This window comes from Mobula hypostoma, chromosome 2 (assembly GCF_963921235.1).
Source record: "Mobula hypostoma chromosome 2, sMobHyp1.1, whole genome shotgun sequence".
Taxonomy (NCBI): domain Eukaryota; kingdom Metazoa; phylum Chordata; class Chondrichthyes; order Myliobatiformes; family Myliobatidae; genus Mobula; species Mobula hypostoma.
Genome location: NC_086098.1, coordinates 114,773,274 through 114,793,426, shown reverse-complemented (window position 1 = coordinate 114,793,426; position 20,153 = coordinate 114,773,274). Strand labels below are relative to the sequence as shown.

At 53.9% G+C, this 20,153-nt stretch overlaps 1 protein-coding gene across 7 annotated transcripts in view; it reads right to left on the bottom strand.

The window, feature by feature from the left end:
- LOC134342389 (tau-tubulin kinase 1-like) overlaps nt 1–20,153 on the bottom strand; it is an 86,488-nt gene that overhangs the window by 28,947 nt on the left and 37,388 nt on the right. For all 7 annotated transcript variants that reach the window (XM_063040451.1, XM_063040447.1, XM_063040448.1 and 4 more), the window contains 7 exons: nt 17,817–17,882; nt 17,392–17,484; nt 16,401–16,526; nt 15,750–15,904; nt 15,184–15,400; nt 14,789–14,955; nt 13,472–13,961 (listed from right to left, as the gene is read on the bottom strand). In XM_063040451.1, the coding sequence (XP_062896521.1) occupies nt 13,472–13,961; nt 14,789–14,955; nt 15,184–15,400; nt 15,750–15,904; nt 16,401–16,526; nt 17,392–17,484; nt 17,817–17,882 (1,314 nt within the window). The remainder of the gene's footprint in view (nt 1–13,471; nt 13,962–14,788; nt 14,956–15,183; nt 15,401–15,749; nt 15,905–16,400; nt 16,527–17,391; nt 17,485–17,816; nt 17,883–20,153) is intronic.

Genomic DNA, 20,153 nt, shown 5'->3' with positions numbered 1-20,153 from the left:
CAACACATCCAGGGGTCTGGTTGTCAGACTCTCTGCCATCTCAGCAGCAGCTGGTGTACAGGAAGGGTGCTTCTTTCCGAAGACCAGCTGGACAGTGTCCCTGGCCCTGAGCAAAGGGCCCACTCTGGGTGGGACCACCACACAGCAGGTGTACTCTCAATGTCCCAGAGAGGTGAGGTTGGACATCACCCCAATTCCCCTCTGCAGCTAACTGTTCCTGTAGCTGGTGTTGGAGGACACTGAGTGACTGCCTACCACATCATCTGGAACTTGCATGGCAGCACGCTATGCCTCGCCTGCAAGGAGCTGGGGATCATTTGGTGCCTGAGTGAGGAGGAGTGTGTGGCTCCCAGGGTCAGGGTGCTGCCTGGTAACTGGCAAAGTGAACTTAATGTGGTGAGTTGCCTAACCTGGATCTGTAGGTGACAATGGGGCAGAGAGGTGTCCCTCTCTGCCTCAGTACTTGGCTCTGGCTGGATCTGTGGAGCCAGGAACAGCTGGATCACTCTCAGCACAAGGAGGGAATGGATCCCATCCTGTCACAATGAGTGTAGAGCAACTTGGAATTGGTTATCTGACCCAGAACTTGCTCTGGAGCTGGCCCTTAGAAATTCTCTCTGCGCTGTTCCACCAACTGTTTTCTGTGCAGGGGACTCCTGCACACTCTCCACCCCCTGACCCTTGTTTGCTGTACAGACACCCGAGATGGTCTGTTCTACCACCGGGGTGTCCCCGGTGGAAGAAGGTCTGTCTTCACAGGATTCCTTCCCCTTTACATTGTGGATTTGGGATGGAGAGCTTTGGACAAAACAGTCCTGTGCAACAGGTTTATAAGTTGGGTCAGAGACTCCCAGTGCACTTGTCAATTTGACAGTCTGGAATAGTCAGTGTTCCACAGAGTGGTCAAGGCTCCAGTCGTGGTTTATCTCAAGAGGCTGCTCTTCAATTTCTGGCTGAACTTCAGACCCAAGCTCCAAATCATTGGGCACAATACCAGGGCAGGGATGCAAAATATAGAGCATGAAACTCCCTCTACACTGTTCCTGTACACACTTCCAAGGCACAAATTGAAACAGAGCATGAAACTCCCTCTACACTGTCCCACCACATACTCCCACGGCACAAAATAAAACAGAGCATGAAACTCCCTCTACACTGTCCCACCACATACTCCCAAGGTCAACCACAGCGTAAGCTTCCTCTTTACAGTCCCATCACACACTCCTGGGGCATCGGTCAGACACAGAGTAAAGCTCCCTCTACACCATCCTATCACACACTCCCAGGGTTAGAAACAGAGTGAAGTTCCCTCCACACTGTCCCACCACACATTCCCAGAGTTAGACAGAGTGAAACTCTCCCAACACTGTGCTCTCGCACTGTCGGGTAGTGACTGGATGGGTTGGAGTAAATCCCTGTATGCCTGGATTTTGCCCTGAAGGTGTGTACTTGCTGTCCACTCTGGGTGTGGGCACTCCCCCTTGGTTGCCCAGCAAAGAGCTGGGCTCCCGGTGGAATGGGCCTTGTGGGGCTGGCTCCCTGTGGGAAGGGCAGGGGATTGACAGCATCTCTGGATGAGAGCTCTGCTGAAAGCAGCAACGGTTACACCTGTACGAGGAACGCGGAGACTGTAAGAATGAATTTGTGCCTTTGCTGCCCTGCTGTGTGGAGTGGGGAGCTGCTGGTCCATGCACCCACCCCACAGCCCCTTTGCCCGGCCAGTGAGGCTGCTCTGATCTGCTCTGTCACCACTGCTCCCGGTGCCCAGGTTGGCCCTGCTGTCTGCCCTGTGGTCTGAGCGTGGAGCTGGGGGTCAGTACACCGTGCCCATCATTCACAAAAGAGACAGATGAGACTACAAAGAATCAGAGGCAACTGCAGACGAGTCTGATCTCCAAGCTTTAATGACATCTGGGGAAATATACAGCTGCCATTGCAGATGTTTACACTCCATACAAGGGCAAAAGGCACAAATTCAAGTTTAGAGTTCCATCTGAATCCTCGCGCCACTCTGCATAAAGCCGCTCAGTTAGAAATTACAATTTACAATCCTCAGCCAGTATTTACAGCACGTTCCATGCAGAAGGATACTGCCCGTCCACAGACAGTTCCGTATAATACAGTGGCTCGTGGGAAAGCCAATGAGCAGCCTGAGTTACATGCAAAGACCCCCTCCCCTTTATTCACAGTAGTAAGAATTCTGATTAAAACTGCATTATACAGTGAAGTCAGTGCGCTACGCTTCAAGTTAAAAAACCCATGGGCGTAAAGTTGTAGTGTAGTGACTAATCTAATTGCCCAGAACTGTGGGAACACTCGTAACACGATCTTCCCAGCAATAATCGGCTCCATATCCCTGCTCCCAATCTGCGGAGAGCCCCTCGATCAACATCAGCCTAAAAAGGAGGGGTGGGGCTAGCCTGTTGTCTGGATATTTGGGGAAAGCGGTGGGCTCTTCTCTGGGCGGACAGGAGGATGCTGCATTTCTACAGACCAGGGTGATCGGGTGAAGCCGTGAGGAGGGTGATTGGGTGAGGCAGAGAGCAAAGTGGTGGAAGAGAGTCTCCTGTACTTAGGTCCACGTGGGTTACAAATCAGTGCACTGGAAGCTCAACACCCAACGTGATACAGGCATCACTATCCAACACAGAAAGTCGTCCAACCAGACCAAGGCAACAGTCAGCTAACATTTGCACTAGTCCCCCCAGTGACTAACCTCCAATCAGTCCGACCTCCTACCCCTGATACTCAGTACCAATCCCATCGCCAAGTCTCTCACCATCAACGTCCTGGGGGATTACCGTTCATTAAACACAACTGGACCACCTACTCAGAGACTGTGATTACAGGAGCCGGACAGAGGCTGGGGTTCCTGTGGTGACTGACACCCCAAGGCGTTTCCCCATCGACAAGGCACAAGTCAGGACAAAGTAGCTGTTCCCCATCCACACTCCCTCTCCACACTACTGGTACACAGTGACTGCAGTGCTCACCATCTAACCCTCATCCCCTCTCACTGCTCTTTGACCAACACTGGGTCTAAACCCTGTAACACCCTCACCACCAGCACTGAGAGAGCACCTTCACCAGAGGCCATGTAGTGGCTCACTCCCACTCTCTCCAGGGTAGGGTGGGAGGAGGTCAGCAGTCAGTACTGGCCTTGCCAGTGTGTGCAGTACACCACGGTTGACTGAACCAATGAGTGATAGAGTCGATAGAAAGCTAACAGTATTGACCACTGCTGCTCTGCCCAGTTTTCTCCGTCATGATCAAAGCAGAGCGCTCCCTACCTGTTACGCCCGCCACCCAACCCTGTCTCCCAGAAAAGGGTGGGGATCCTCAGCATACAGCTCCTCATCTATGCACCCAGGACTGTCTGAAAGTGGGGTCGGTCTCTGCTCCTCCCGTCCTGTCAGGTAGAGCTCCAGACCTCACCTATCTCTGGGGCAAGAACAAGCTCCTCATGTCCACTCTAATCTCTGCTCCAGTCAGACTGCACCTTCGCTGCCCGCCCTCAGTCCCTCCCTGCTGAGGGACCTCACTCCTCAGGCCTGCCAATATTCCCTCCCTGCCAGTGGTGTCCGATGGGAACTGGACTCGGTCCCTGGTATATCATATAGTCCCACGCCACCTCTGGCCTTTTGTGTTCTGACTCTCAGCTCCAGCCTGGGCTCCCGGCTGCCCTCTTCTCTCCCTGACCAGCAGGGAGCTGTAATCCTTCACCCCACCCTCCCTCCCTCCACTGCTAAGGACAGTCCACTGTTCTCCCTGGGGAGTTTGCACGTGCTCCTGATGGCTGTGTGGGTTTCCCCAAGTGCTCTGGTTTATTCCTGCTTCACGACGACAAATGGGCAGCTGTGAACTGTCCCGAGTGAGTAAGAGAACGTGGTGGGAGATGGTGGGAAAGCAGGAAAATAAAAAAGTAGTCTGAGTGTAGCATTAGTGTAACTGGATGGTGGATGGTCAGCACAGACACTGAGGTCTGAAGCAACTGCTTTCTGTGACTAGGATACACTAGCCCCCACACTTTCTCTAGATTGAACCCAGTCCCACCTTTCACCCCCAATCTGGCCCCTTGACTGGAACTCCACTCTCCTCATCTCCCACACTTACAACATTGGTAACGCCCATTTGAACCCAGATGATTTGTGTGTAGCCGAGAGGGCAGAGGATGGCATTGAGCTCTTACAAGTGCTGTACCACTGCTTCCCCCGTCCCAGGACCCTCGCTGACCAACACCCCCCGTCCCCTGTCCCAGCACCCTCGCTGACCACTCCCTGTCCCAGGACCCTCGCTGACCACTCCCCATCCCAGGACCCTCGCTGACCACTCCCCTGTCCAAGGACCCTCACTGACCACTCCCCGTCCCAGGACCCTCACTGACCAACCACCCCCATCCCAGGATCCTCACTGACCAACTGACCAACCCCCTCATCCCAGGACCCTCGCTGACCACCCCCCGTCCCAGGACCCTCGCTGACCACCCCCCGTCCCAGGACCCTCGCTGATCACTCCCCATCCCAGGACCCTTGCTGACCAACCCCCCCCATCCCAGGACCCTCGCTGACCACTCCCCGTCCCAGGACCCTCGCTGACCAACCCTCCCATCCCAGGATCCTCGCTGACCAACTGACCAACACCCCCATCTCAGGACCCTCGCTGACCACCCCCCGTCCCAGGACCCTCGCTGACCACTCCCCGTCCCAGGACCCTCGCTGACCAACCCTCCCATCCCAGGATCCTCACTGACCAACTGACCAACACCCCCATCTCAGGACCCTCGCTCACCACCCCCCGTCCCAGGACCCTCGCTGACCACTCCCCATCCCAGGACCCTCACTGACCACTCCCCTGTCCTAGGACCCTCACTGACCACTCCCCGTCCCAGGACCCTCGTTGACCAACCCCCCGCCATCCCAGGATCCTCGCTGACCAACTAACCAACCCCCCCATCCCAGGACACACGCTGACCACCCCCCCTTCCAGGACCCTTGCTGACCAACCCCCCCCGTCCCAGGACCCTTGCTGACCACTCCCCGTCCCAGGATCCTTGCTGACCAACCCCCCCCCCCGTCCCAGGACCCTCGCTGACCAATCCCCCCCGTCCCAGGACCTTCACTGACCAACACCCCGTCCCAGGACCCTCACTGACCACCCCCCCATTCCAGGACCCTCGCTGACCACCCCCCCCGTCCCAGGACCCTCGCTGACCACCCCCCCATCCCAAGACCCTCGCTGACCACCCGCCCCTGTCCCAGGATCCTCGCTGACCAACACCCATCACAGGACCCTCGCTGACCAACCCCGCCCCCATCCCAGGACCCTCGCTGACCAACCCCCACCCCCCGTCCCAGGACCCATGCTGACCAACCCCCCCATCCCAGGATCCTCGCTGACCAACACCCCCCATCACAGGACCCCCGCTGACCAACACCCCCCCATCCCAGGACCCTTGCTGACCAACCCCCCATCCCAGGACCCTCGCTGACCATCCCCCCCGTCCCAGGACCCTCGCTGACCACTCCCCCCCGTCCCAGGACCCTCGCTGACCACCCCCCATTATCAGGCTCCTCACTGACCCCCCCCCCATTACCAAGCCCCTCACTGACCCCCCCCCATTACCAAGCCCCTCAGTGACCTCCCCATTACCAGGCCCCTCACTGACCCCCATTACCAGGCCCCAGGCCCCTCTCTGACACCCCCCCCCATTATCAGGCCCCAGGCCCCTCTCTGACACCACCCCCATTATCAGGCCCCAGGCCCCTCTCTGACACCACCCCCATTACCAGGCCCCAGGCCCCTCTCTGACCCCCCATTACCAGGCCCCTTACTGACCGCACCCTCCCCCCCGACCCTGTCACCAGACCTCTCACTGATACCTACACTGGCATCCTAATTCTGTCATCAAAATTAGTCAGTGAATAAACCTCAAACTCCCAGAATAAGTGCAGTCTGACCTTCCCTGATTAACCCCCACCTCTCCGAGCACTGACCAATGCCAACCCTCAGAAGTTTCCAACAACATGCCCATCTCAGGCATCAGGCAGACCAACTCTAGGCACGGGGTCACAAGTGGCAGCAAAGAACACTGGTGCGATAAGAATACCAGACAGTGACCATCTACAACAGTCTGACCACTTACCCCAAACATTCAGTGGCAATCCCATTGCCGAATGTCCCAGCGTCAACATACTGGGGGGGGGGGGGGGGTTCACCGTTTACCACAAACACCGGACCCACCATGCAGGCTGGGGAGCCTGTAGGAAGTGACTTACCTTCCTGCTCCCCAAGGCCTTTCCTCTTTCTGCAAGGCACAAGTCAGGAGAATGATGGACACTCCCCACTGGCTCCAACAACTCTGGAACTCACTCCATCCAGGACAAAGTAGCCGCCTGATCAGCTTCCCAAACACTACTACCACCACCTCACTAAGCTCATCCACTCCCAAACACCACCTCCTAAAACATTCCCTCTCTCCACCATCAGAATACATATGCCCTCAACTAGGCATCTCTCACTGTCACTTTACTAAATCCTGGAACTCCTTCCCCACCAGCACTATAGCAGCACCTTCACCAGAAGGATTACAGAGGTTCGAGGAGGTAGCTCAGCCCCCACCCTCTCCTGGACAGTGAGGGAGGGACAGTAAGCACTGGCCTGGACAGTGACAACTTCCTGGGAGCAAGGCATGCAATGGTTTGAGCTCTCAGATGGAGGAAGAAGTAGCACACCCAGCAACACCCTCCGCCAGAAGTTCCTGGAGAACGGGGGCTCCCATCTGCTCCCAGCCATGGGACAGGATACACCAAAAACCCCAAACCCTAAAATCCTGCAACATCCCAGAAGGGCAGGGGGATATAGAAGGAATTGGTTCACCCAGGAGGGGCTGTGGGCAGACATGGTGGGTGGGGGCAAGGGAAGTGCAGAGGAGGAGATGGTCATGGGATGGGGCCACACAATCATAAGGGTGGGGACGTGGATGTTCAGAGCAAAGGTGGGAGGAGAGGTTAAGCTGAGCTGGGGGGTGGGGAGAGAACATACACAGCTTGGCAGGTCTGAGGGGTCACAGAGGTTACTGAGCTGGGCAAGTTGTAGGGACTGCGAGGGGTAGGGGCTGTGGGAAAGGGCATGAGGAGTGGAAGGAAGGGGAATGAGGGATGGGAGAGGGAGTCATGAGGAGCACAAGGAGTGCATGGACTTAGGGGGTGTGGGCGGGGGCACAAACAGTTGGGGAGTGGTGAGGGGTGGGGGTGGGCGGGGCAAAGTATGAGAAGCAGGGGCAGGGGATGTGGATCGAAGGGTGCCACTCCACCTACACTATGTATACAGTGACAGGTGTGTTCCCCAGACAGTCGACAGGTGCTGCCTGGACAGACATGCAGAAACTGAGGGCCAGCCTGGGGGCACGATTACCCACCCGCCTGCCCCAGCACTACCAGCCCACATCAGGTCCTTGCCCCGGCCTGGGGCATGGTTACCCACCCAGCTGCCCCCACACTACCAGTCCACTGCAGCTCCCTGCCCCTGCCTGGGGGCGAGATGGGGGCTCAAGTCTTGGACAGGAAACGGGCCCAGACCTGCTGCAGTTGGCTACGGGAGATACGGAGCACAGAGGGCATGAGGCGGTGGTTGCCGGAGATGAGGGGCAGGTGTCTCCGCGAAGCCGGCTGGCGAGCAGGGCTGCTCTCCGCCGAGCGGCTCCGCTGCAGGAAGGTAGTGCTGGCATGAGGGTAGTGCTCCGTCTCCAGGGAGGAGGAGGAGAAGACGGAAGAGGCCAGTCTGCGCAGTGGGCTGTACCGTGGCACCGTCTGTGGGGTGGAAGATTCCTGGTCAAACTGAAACACAAACAGGGCCGAGGCTAGAGTCAGATGCACAGCCACAGGGGCAGGGAGAGGGCACACAAAAGCAAAATGCATTTCACAGCTTGTGACTGAAAGCTCAGACACAGGGCGGGGCTGACATGGTGGAAGGGAAAGCAAGACTCTCATCCCAATGCTCCACGTACAGGACCTTCAGGGGTGACGGATGTGGCAGTGCACGGACAAGTCCGTCGCTGCAGGAATGGGGAAAGTCTCTGCAGGTGAGGTTACATGAGTTCAGAAATAAAACAAAGGCCAGTCATGGCACTGGGGGTGTACTTCAGACCCTCCTAGTCACTAGGAGGCAGAGGTGGATGAGAATGTACAATACATGGTCAGTTAGTCTGCAAATGACATTAAAATAGATGATATCACAGTGAAAATAGTTATCAAAATTGCAGGGAGATCTTGATCAGCTAGGTAAGTGGGCTGAGAAATGGCAAATTGTGTTCAATTCAGACTAGTGTGAGATGTTGCCTTTTGGGAAGTCAAATCAGGGTCAGACTTCGCAGGGAATGGTAGGGCCCTGGAAGCTGTGGTACAATGAAAACCTTGGAGTGCAAGTACACAATTCCCTAAAATTGAACTCCCAGGTAGACTGGGTGGTGATGTTAGCCTTCATCATTCAGGCCACTGAGCATAGAACCTGTGATGCCATGTTGTAGTTGTACAAGATATTAGTGAGGCTGTACTTGGAATATTGTGTTTGGTTTTGGTCACTTGGTTATAAGAAAAAACTATCATTTGGCTGGAAAGAGTTGAAAGAATATTTACATGAATGTTGCCAAGACTCAAGGGGTAGACTTATAGGGAGAGGTTGGGCAGACTAAGACTTTATTCCATGGAGCATAGGAGACTAAGGGGTGACTTTATACAAGTATGTTAAATCATGAGGGACATATGCTTAGGGTGAATGTGCGCAGCTTTCTTCCCAGAGAAAGAGTACCAAAGAAGGGTTAAGGTGAGAGGGGAGAGATTTAAAAGGGCCCTGATGGACAACTTCTTCATGCAGAGGATAGTAAGTGGATGGAATGAGCTGCCAGAAAAAGTGACAGCGGTGAGTACAGCATATAAAGAGAAATACGAATGTCTCTGGATAGGAAGGGTTTAAAGGGATACAGATCAAACATGTACAAATAGGACTAGCTTGGGTACCCTGGTCCGCATGGACAAGTTGGGTTGAAGAATCTGTCTCCATGCTGTATTACTCTGTGTCTAGGTGTTTTTCAAAAGAGGAAGGTTTCAACCTCCCCAACATTAGCTGGAGTCACCTCAGTGAGAAAGGAATCAATGAGGTGATATTTTGAAAGTGCATACTGGAGGACACACTGTGGCAGTACATTAATCGTCCTGTGATCCTAGGAAATGTGGCCAGGCAAGTGGTTGAAGTATCAGTAGGCAAGCTGTTTGGGGATAGCAACTATAACTACACAGGGTTCAAGGCAATTAGAGACAGTGGGTTCAGAAATTAAGGGCCTGAACTGGGGGAAGGCAGATTTCAACCTAAGAACTGGTAGGTAGATCTGCATCTGACCAGTGAGATTCTCCTTTAAAAGTACAATAGTGAAAATGCAGGTCAACATCTTCCATAGGAAGAAGGATATGAGCAGCTACTGAGGGCTTGATTTAGTATGAAAAAGAAGCATATGCCAGGTAACCAGTGAATGATTGGGGCTCTGTGTGTGTGGAACCACAGGAAGTGGGAAAGGTCTTAAATGGGCACTTCCATGTTCACTACGCAGGAGGACATTGCAGCTGGAGATTTTTAGAGCATCAACATCTCTCTCCCCAAAATCTCCAGCTGCAATGCCCTTCTCCATAGTGAACACAGAAGAGCACATTATCGTTAAACTATAGATCTTAGACACAAGGTGCTTAAATCCATGGGCCTATGGTATATGATTAAAAGTCCTGGACCACAGGTATGGGTGGGACCTTTACAATTTGTTATAAACATTAATCATTTGGATGTGCGAGGTATGATTCATAGCTTCAGATGGTTGAAAATTGGTGCCATTGCTGATAGTGGTTGTAAACTGCAGGATGCAATGAAAAATCCTGGTCAGTGTGAGGTGATGTACTTTGGAAGGACTAAGGGTAGGGCATGGACAACAGCGTGAAGGTAACATCAGTCTACGGAGCACTGATAGTGGTACAGGTAGATAAGGTGCTGGAGATAGGTAGATAGGGTCGAGGGGGTGGGTGGGTCTGAGAGAGAGAGAGAGAGAGAGGGAGGGAGGGAGGGAGGAGTGGGTCGGAGGGAGGGAGGGAGGGGTGGGTGGGTCGGAGAGAGAGAGAGAGAGAGGGAGGGAGGGGTGGGTCAGAGGGAGGGAGGGAGGGGTGGGTTGAAAGGAAAGGTTAAAAGTTTGAGAGAGCCATGGTTTTCAAGAGATATTGGAAACTTGGTTTGGAAAAAGAGAGGGATCTTCAATAAATATAGGCAGCTTGGAGTTAATGAGGTACTCGAGGGATATAAAGAATGTAAAAAGAATCTTAAGAAAGAAATTAGAAAAGCTAAAAGAAGATACGAGGCTGCTTTGGCAAGAAAGGTGAAAATAAATCCAAAGGGTTTCTACAGTTATGTTAGTGGTAAAAGGATAGTGAGGGATAAAATTGGTCCCTTGGAGAATCAGAGTGGACAGCTATGCGCAGAGCCAAAAGAGATGGGGGAGATTTTGAACAATTTCTTTTCTTCGGTATTCACTAAGGAGAAGGATATTGAATTGTGTAAGGTAAAGGAAACAAGAAGGGTATTTATGGAAAGTATGACAATTAAAGAAGAGGAAGTACTGGCGCTTTTAAGGAATATAAAACTGGATAAGTCTCCAGGTCCAGACAAGATATTCCCTAGGACCTTGAGGGAAGTTAGTGTAGAAATAGCAGGGGCTCTGACAGAAATATTTCAAATGTCATTAGAAACGGGGATGGTGCTGGAGGATTGGCGTATTGCTCATGTGGTTCCATTGTTTAAAAGGGGTTCTAAGAGTAAACCTGGCAATTATTGGCCTGTGAGTTTGACGTCAGTGGTGGGTAAATTGATGGAAAGTATTCTTAGAGATGGTATATATAATTATCTGGATAGACAGGGTCTGATTAGGAACAGTCAACATGGATTTGTGTGTGGAAGGTCATGTTTGACAAATCTTATTGAATTTTTTGATGAGGTTACTAAGGAAGTTGACGAGGGTAAAGCGGTGGATGTTGTCTATATGGACTTCAGTAACGCCTTTGACAAGGGTCCACACGGAAGGTTAGTTAGGAAGGTTCAATCGTTAGGCATTAATATGGAAGTAGTAAAATGGATTCAGCAGTGGCTAGATGGGAGACGCCAGAAAGTAGTGGTGGATAACTGTGTGTCAGATTGGAGGACGGTGTGTAGCAGTGTGCCTCAGGGATCTGTACTGGGTCCAGTGTGTCATATATATTAATGATCTGGATGATGGGGTGGTAAATTGGATTAGTAAATATGCAGATGATACTAAGATAGGTGGTGTTGTGGGCGATGAGATAGGTTTTCAAAGCTTGCAGAGAGATTTAGGACAGTTAGAAGAGTGGGCTGAAAGATGGCAGATGGAATTTAATGCTGAAAAATGTGAGGTGCTACATTTTGGTAGGACTAATCAAAATAGGGCATACATGATAAACGGTAGGGTATTGAAGAATGCTGTAGAACAGAGGGATCTAGGAATAATGGTGCATAGTTCCCTGAAGGTGGAATCTCATGTGGATAGGGTGGTGAAGAAAGCTTTTGGTATGCTGGCCTTTATAAATGAGAGCATTGAGTATAGGAGTTGGGATGTAATGTTGAAATTGTATAAGGCATTGGTAAGGCCAAATTTGGAGTATTGTGTACAGTTCTGGTCACTGAATTATAAGAAAGATGTCAATAAGATTGAGAGAGTACAGAGGAGGTTTACTAAAATGTTGCCTGGGTTTCATCTCCTAAGTTACAGAGAAAGGTTGAACAAGTTAGGTCTTTATTCTTTGGAGCGTAGAAGGTTGAGGGGGGACTTGATAGAGGTGTTTAAAATTATGAGGGGGATTGATAGAGTTGACATGGATAGGCTTTTTCCATTGAGAGTGGGGAAGCTTCAAACAAGAGGACATGAGTTGAGAGTTAAAGGACAAAAGTTTAGGGGTAACATGAGGGGGAACTTCTTTACTTAGAGAGTGGTAGCTGTGTGGAATGAGCTTCCAGCAGAAGTGGTCGAGACAGGTACGATGTTGTCGTTTAAAGTTAAACTGGATAGCTATATGGACAGGAAAGGAATGGAGGGTTATGGGCTGAGTGCAGGTTGGTGGGACTAGGTGAGAGTAAGAGTTTGGCACGGACTAGAAGGGCCAAGATGGCCTGTTTCTGTGCTGTAATTGTAATATGGTTATATGGGTCAGAGGGAGGGAGGGAGGGGTGGGTCAGCGGGAGGGAGAGAGGGGTTGGTCAAAGGGAGGGAGAGAGGGAAGGGGTGGGTCAGAGGGAGGGAGAGAGGGGTGGGTCAGAGGGGGGAGAGAGGGAGGGAGGGAGAAGTTGGTCAGAGGGAGGGATGGGTGGGTCAGAGGGAGGGATGGGTGGGTCAGAGGGAAGGAGAGAGGGGTGGGTCAGAGGGGGAGGGAGGGAGGAAGAAGTTGGTCAGAGGGAGGGATGGGTGGGTCGGAGGGAGGGAGAGAGGGGTGGGTCAGAGGGGAGAGGGAGGGGTGGGTCAGAGGGGGGAGGGAGGGGTGGGTCAGAGGGAGGGAGGGAGAAGTTGGTCAGAGGGAGGGGTGGGTTGGAGGGAGGGAGAGAGGGGTGGGTCAGAGGGAGGGGGAGAGGGGTGGGTCAGAGGGAGGGTGGGGGGGGTCAGAGGGAGGGTTGGGTGGGTCAGAGAAAGAGAGAGCACGAGATCAGGATAGAATCCAGGTCTCTAGATCTCTATACCTCTATACATCATGTGTGTATGTACAGCATGCAGGTCTCTCTCTCACACACAGATACAGAGAGATCAAGAGCAAAGCATGGTGGCCCAGCAGATACAGCTGCTGCCTCACAGCTCCAGAGATCCAGAGGCCTGGGTTCTATCCTGATCTTCAGTGCTGTGTGTGTGCGGAGTTTGCTCGTTCACTCTGTGACTGTCTGGGCTTCCTGCGTGCTCCCATTTCTACCCACATCCCAAAGAAACATGAGGTTGGTGGGTTAATTGGGGGCTGTAAATTGCCCCTGATGGGGGCGATTTACACACTGAATATGGGAGAGAGTTGATGGGAATTGGGGCTGGCCAGCTTGTCAGGGTGCTGCCTGCCCTGCCTCAGGCGGTCTGTGGTGAGGTGTACCCACCTGTCGGTGGGAGGTTCCTGTCATGCTGCGGCTATGGGTGCGGGTTCAGGTACCTACCTGGTACTGGGGGGAAGAGCTCGGACTCGTGCTGGGGTTATGAGTGGTGTTTGTGGATGTGGGTGGAGGTGTGGCTACCTACCTGGTACTGGGGGGAAGAGCTCGGACTTGTGGTGGGGTTATGAGTGGTGTTTGTGGATGTGGGTGGGGATGTGGCTACCTACCTGGTACTCGGAGGTAGAGAGTTCTAACCCTCAGTGAGTTTTGGGTGGGGTTTGTGGTTGTGGGTGTTGGTGCGAATACCTACCTGGTGTTCGGAGGTGGAGAGTTCTGACTCACGGCGTGCAGTGTGTGGACCCGGCTGTGAGTGGTGGAGTGGTGAGCGGCCGGGACTGCTGGCTCGTAGCTCCCTCCCACTCTCTGAGGTGGAGGGGCAGTGGGCTGTCCTCCTGCTGCCCTCCTCCTCTAGGACCCTGGGACGGGCAGCTTCTGCCCCCTCCAGGGGCCGCAGTTCCTCGGGTTCCTCATCGGTAGTACCAGAAGAGCTGGCCTCCACGCCCGGCTGGAAGTCCTTCAACTCAGTCTTATCGATGATCACCCACTCCTTGCTGTCGAAGTCTTCCTCCTCGGCCAGCGGCACTGACCGGAAGGCAGTACTCAGAGCCTCCTGCTCCGCTGAGGCAGAGACCTCCAGTCGTCCGCTGACCGGCCTCTCAGCCCCTGCCTGCTCCTGCCCCGAGCTGAGCAGCACCACCTGGGCCTGGCGGGATGGGGAGCCCAGGAGATCCGCCCGGGACCTGGGGAACAATAACACTGGGTCAGCCTGGGATAACACCTTCAGCCCCAGTCCCGAGTGATGGGACAGCAATCCCCAGACCTGCACATGGGACATGGACCCCCAGTGGGACAGAGACCAGCTTTCCCCAGCAATGGGGCAGGGACCCCAAGACCCCAGAGATGAGACGGTGATCAACAGACCCAACAAGGTACATGGACCACAGCGGGACAGGGACCCCCAGCAACTCCACTTGGGGCTTGCAGGACAAGTAACAGGTCAGATGTGGGAAGGCATCTCTTGCCTTGGACCCCTAGACCCACAGCTAGGACACAGACCCTCAGACGTGCCTGCCAGAAGCTGCAGTCCTGGAGCAGTCAGCAGCTGTCAACGCAACAACAGCAACATACTCCCAGAAGTCCGCCTCCCCTACACTCCAGCATTCCCTCACCGCCTCTTCACCCAGCCCATATGGGGAGACTGGAGTGAGTCACGGTTTGGCGAGGGCTGAACAGTCACATCCAGTGGGTGGTGGGTCCAAGGGTAAATGGTGGGTTGAGGTTTGGTGTTTCCCTGGGCCAGCTGGGGGTGGCGGCGGGGGATTTCAGTGGGAGGGAGGAAGTCAGAAGGGAGGGGCCTGATGGACTGGACAATGAGGGTGGTGCCCAGTGAGTGTGGTTTGGAGTGTCCTCTGTCAGTGGGGAGTGGGAAGGGTGTGTTCTGGGGCGGGGGGGGGGGTCAGGTACGGACGGTGCAGAGGATTCTTGGCCCATGTTGAGGGAGTTTCGGAGGGTCCAGGGTAGCTGACTCTTGGTCAGTGGGGTTGAGGGGAGCTAACCACAAACTCACCGTTTGTCCAGAGCCTCGCCACGGGCATCAGTGGTGGAGAGCCGGTCAGATTCAGGACTGTTGACACGGCGATACCGCAGGGCGGTCTGGCTGCTGTCAGCAGCCCCTCGGACAGGGGAGCTGGGGCACGGAATACGACTGGGTTCGTCCTCCAGCACACACTGCGTCTGTAGAGTAGAGAGAGAGAGAGATGAGGGGGGAGAGGGAGACATGGGAGGAGGGGAAGTGGGAGATATGGGGGGCAAGCGGGAGATGGGGTGGGGTGGGAGAGGGAGAGAGGTTCTATCCCCAATGATTTTAATCCAGTTCTCTTACACCATCCCTTGGTAACCTCTCTCTCCCAGCTGCTTGACCCCATGTGGTGATCACTGACCAGTGAACCTCTGACCCCTGACCTTGCTCATGCTGATCCGTAGTTTGTTGCGATTGATGTCGGTCTCATCCCAAGCGTCCGTTTCTAGGGCCAGATTGGGAGGTGCCCCGGAGAGGTCGGTGGGCCTGCCAGGGATCATGGCTGGTGCATTCTCCTGGTCACTGAGGTGCTCGTCCTGCAGGACGTCATCTGTGTTCTCCCGCTGTACGTCCCCAGGCACTGGAGTTACATTGATCACTCTGCAACACAGACACACAGCTGTTACCCCAACCCATGGACCGCCCTGGGCCAGAGACCCACCCAACCCTCATTGTGACTCAGGGACCCCTTCCCCAAACCAGTGGTCACACCTTCCACAACCTTTCGATCTTTAAACGGGGACCCACCATGATCCAGCAGGCCTTGACCCACAGACCCTGCTCTTGTGCCATGGACGACCCTTACCGAGGGGCTCCTGTGCACAGAGTATCCTGCACCGCACCTCCCCCATAACCTCCACGTCTTGATCCTCGCGACCTCATACCCAATCTCCGATTTGAACCCTCCACCCACTCCAACCCCGACAGCCTGATTAAATGAAGGACTGACCCGAACATAGCAGCGGTCTGTTTGGTATGCAGCTGAGCTTGGGTAGGGGTGCTGGTGGATAGCAGAGCGTCGGTCCCTCCCTTCTCCCAGTCGAAGGCCTCGTTCTCCGTGATGCAGCGCTCCTTGGTGCTGCTCTCCAGTACCGACATAATCAGCTGCCGGGGAAGGCAGGAGCGTCAGATCAGGAGCCAAAGACAGGTCCCATACGTCCGAGAGATCTCCCCGTACCCCTGAGGGATCACCCCGCTGCTCCCGAGGGATCTGTAGGATTGGTGAGAGTAGGTGCAGGAAAGAAGTCCAGGGCCGGCTCACTGTCTGGGGGTATGGAGCAAACCATATGTGACTGAGGCAGGGAGAAAGCACTGCACCCACACAGTAGTGAAGTTAGCCTTTGAAGTCAAATCATGAAATGTATTCCAGGAGGAGTTGGATACGGTTCTTAGGTCAGGGATATGGGGAGAGAGCCGGAACAACGGACTGAATGGGGGTGATGAGCACAGCTGATGTTGAATGGTGGAGCAGGCTCCAGGATGGAGAGCTGGAGCCGCGGGCTGCCCCGACATTCCACTGCAGCAGCCAGTACCTACAGCGTGCAGCTGTCAGACAGCCACAGCGGGTGGGGGAGCCACCCCCAAGGATTTGCTCAGGTACCTGATAATCTGGTTTGGTGAAGTAATCCAAAGTGGAGACGTGGTCGAGGAACAGATGGAATTCTGAGGGCATGTGCTTCAACAGCATCCGATGGTCATACTTCTCCTTAATCAGCCCGACCTGTTCCTGTGGACAGTCAGGGGGCAAGTCTCAGCACCTCCAGCAAAGACACACTCCCACTCTAGCCTGCGCACGTCTCCTAACCCCACCCTTGCACGGGCTCCGCCTGATCCCACCACCATAAGCACACCCCGATCCTGACAAGTGACCTCAACACCACGCACTGACACGTGTGCAGACTCACCTCTTTCTCCTATCTACAAGGAGCAAGTGTGTCTGACACTCCTCACCGGCCTGGGTGAGTGTGGCTCCAACAACTCTGTAATGCAACACCATCCAGGCCAAAACAACTGCTCAATCACTTCCCCAAAACACCCCTTCCCTCTGCCTTCCCAAACAGTCCCTCTCCACACCACCAGTACACAGCAACTGCGGTGTGCACCACCTCCAAAATACGCTGCACTTACTGACCCGGGCAACTCTGACAGAACCCCTCAAACCCAGACAAGGGTACAGGATATAGGGACACACCATGACCTGCAGGTTCCCTTCCCAGTGCCACACCCCCTCGCTGGGAAATATCTCACTGTACCTTCACTGTCAATGAGTGATTCCCTCCCCACCTGCACTATGGGAGCACCTTCTCCGGATGAACTGCAGCAGTTCAACAACATGGCTCAACCTTACCCTCGCCCAGGCAGGGAAAGAAGGGCATTAAATGCCACCCTGGCCAGCAGCTCCATCCTGAGACCAAAGCCCTACCCCAGGGTAGGTCAGGACAGTCCCAGACATCACCACCTGGGTGACTATTGACTTGCCAAGGTAAATGCCCATTTCTTGGTGCCCTCTGTCAAGGGTAGGTTCCCCCATTACCCATTATTGGAGAGGTGCAGGAGAGAACACAGCCACAGACAGGGATGGGTGAGGGTACCTTGTCCTTGATTTTTCTCCAGGGTAGCTGACCAACGGCAAACTCCACCAGCATGTAGAACAAGGACCAAAGGTCATCGTGTCGGCCCATCTCCTGGTGAAAAAGGACAGAAGGAGGATTAGGGTCAAAGGGAGAAGAAGCAGGACCCATTGACCACCCACCCACCACTAGATCCCCGACTGCCCCTTGCCCCATTGGCCCCACATACATAAAACGTCACACTGGCATTCCCCAACACTGGCACTGTCAACAGCATGACCCTGGGAGCTCACACCAGTAAGGCTTCAACCCGATGCTCAGACTAGTGACCTAATGAACTCCACACCATCTCCGAAACTTGCATTATTGACCCTGCAATCCCAGAATATCGCCCCACTGAACCCAGGTCCCCAGCTCTGGCAACCTACACCTCGTCCCTGCCTTACCCGGTTTTTGTGAGCATTGACAGATGCGTAACGAACTGTCCCTCGGAATCCAGCCACGGCACGGGGCTGCAACAAAGAACAGAGGGATCAGTGTGCGAATGGTTGGTCCACCCTCACCCTGGGGTCAAATAATCCCACCCAAGTCTGTCCCCTTCCCCATAATCAGTGTTCATCCATTGTCTGTCCATCCCTAGGGTCAGACACCCCAAGATCAGTGTCAGTTTATCTGTTCCTGGGGTCAGTGTTTGTCTGCGCGTGCCCAGGGTCACCGTCTGTCCCTGGCGTCAGCGTCCGTCTCCCCGTCCCCAGGGACACCGTCTGTCCCTGGCCTCAGCGTCTGTCTGCCCGTCCCCAGGGTCACCGTCTGTCCCTGGCCTCAGCGTCCGCCTGCCCGTCCCCAGGGTCACCGTCTGTCCCTGGCCTCAGCGTCCGCCTGCCCGTCCCCAGGGTCACCGTCTGTCCCTGGCCTCAGCGTCCGCCTGCCCGTCCCCAGGGTCACCGTCTGTCCCTGGCGTCAGCGTCCGTCTCCCCATCCCCAGGGTCACCGTCTGTCTCTGGCATCAGTATCCGTCTGCCCGTCCCCAGGGACACTGTTTGTCTCCAGGGTCTGTGTCTGCCCACATTCCCCTGCCTGGTGGAACCCCTCAGTACTCTAAGAGCTGAAACAGTGACAAGCCATGTTCCCCTCCCCTCGATATGGTCATATCCACTGTGACACCCCGTCCTGCCTATTTCCCCAACCCCAGGTTCAGTCATCAGCCGCTACGTCAGGCACCAAGCGTGGGGCGGGGGGGGGGGGAGGGTCAAATTATAAATGAAACAAAGGGACAGGGACCTCCGTCTGCAGCCAACCAATATTCACTGACCCTTGACACTACCCCAAGCAAACCACCACCAGAAGTCCAGACCCAATTCTCACCCTGACTCTTGATCTCTTCTTGGCTGAGACCTTGACCTTGATCAAACCCACATAACCTATCGTGACAAAAACCTCGACTCCAATCTCAGCCCTCAATCCCAATTCCCACCCAGATCCTGCCTGAACCATTACTCCCGACCCTGCTTAGTGATGACATGAGATCCCAAATGACCCACCCCAACCACCAGCTCCTGACCCTGACCAAGCCCACCGAACCCCAGCCTGAGAACTGGTACCACCCAACCACCGGCAACCGTGGCAACTGGCCTCACCCTGAGCCCGGCAAACTGTGCTTACTGTGAGAGGGGAAGAAGTCGCCGTGAGGAGCTGAGTGTTAACTCACCATGAAATCCAGCACCGAGTAAAAGAGAGTGGGCTTGAGTGTAGTGGCCATTTTGAAAAGGGCAGCCTGGAGATTAAAGTGTGGGTTTTGGTGAACGGTGGGAGAGCATCGACAAAGAGAGACGAGGAAAGGTTCCTTTCCCGTTTCCTGATTTCACTGGTTGTTAAAAGGGACAGTCATATAGACTGATTGCTCCTCCTGTGAGAAGTGTCTGCAGGCAGATACACTTCGTCTTAAATACCATGGACCAGTTGGATTGAAAACTTGTACCACCCTACCACTGGCAACTGGCCACACCCCAGGGCACAATGGGTGCCATAGCCTCTTCAGCTTTCCAGATTTCCTGTTTAAGTTCTTTCCATTATATTTCTTAAAGGCCTGTTGATATAGATACTTTAAGTATATCTGTGCATGGGGTAACTTGGGAGAAGATAGGACCATTCAAGTGCAAGAGGGATTTGGGTGAGGTAGTAAATACGCACTTTGCAGAGAAGTACATGGAGGATAGTGAGATTTTAGAAAGGGGTATGCTTATATTCTCGGGCATAACAAGATGATGGTGTGAGAATCTTGAAGAGCATTACGGTGGGGAGTCCCCGGGCCTGATAGGATCCATCCCAGATTATTGAGAGAAACAAGAGAAGAGATTACTGGGACCTTGATGGAGATTTTTCTATCCCACAGACTACAGTAGCCAATGTGTTTTTTCTCTGTTTAAGGAGGACAGTAGAGAAAAGCCAGGAAATTACAGGCTGGTGAGCCTTACAGCAGAGGTAGGGAAATTACTGGAGAGTATTCTTAAGGATATGATATACTCACCTTTGGAAAAGTATAAACCCATCAAAGATGGTCAGCATGACTTTGTCCAGGGCAGGCCATGACCTGCAAACGTGACTGAGTTTTTTTGAAGAGGTGATGGAGATGATTGATGATGGTAGGGCAATGAATGAATGGCATGTATATAGATTTCAGTAAGCCTTTCCACAAAGTCCCTCATGGTAAGCAGATCCAGAAGATTAAGCCACATGGGATTCATGGAAACTCAGTAGATTGGGTTTAAAATTGGCTTAGTCAT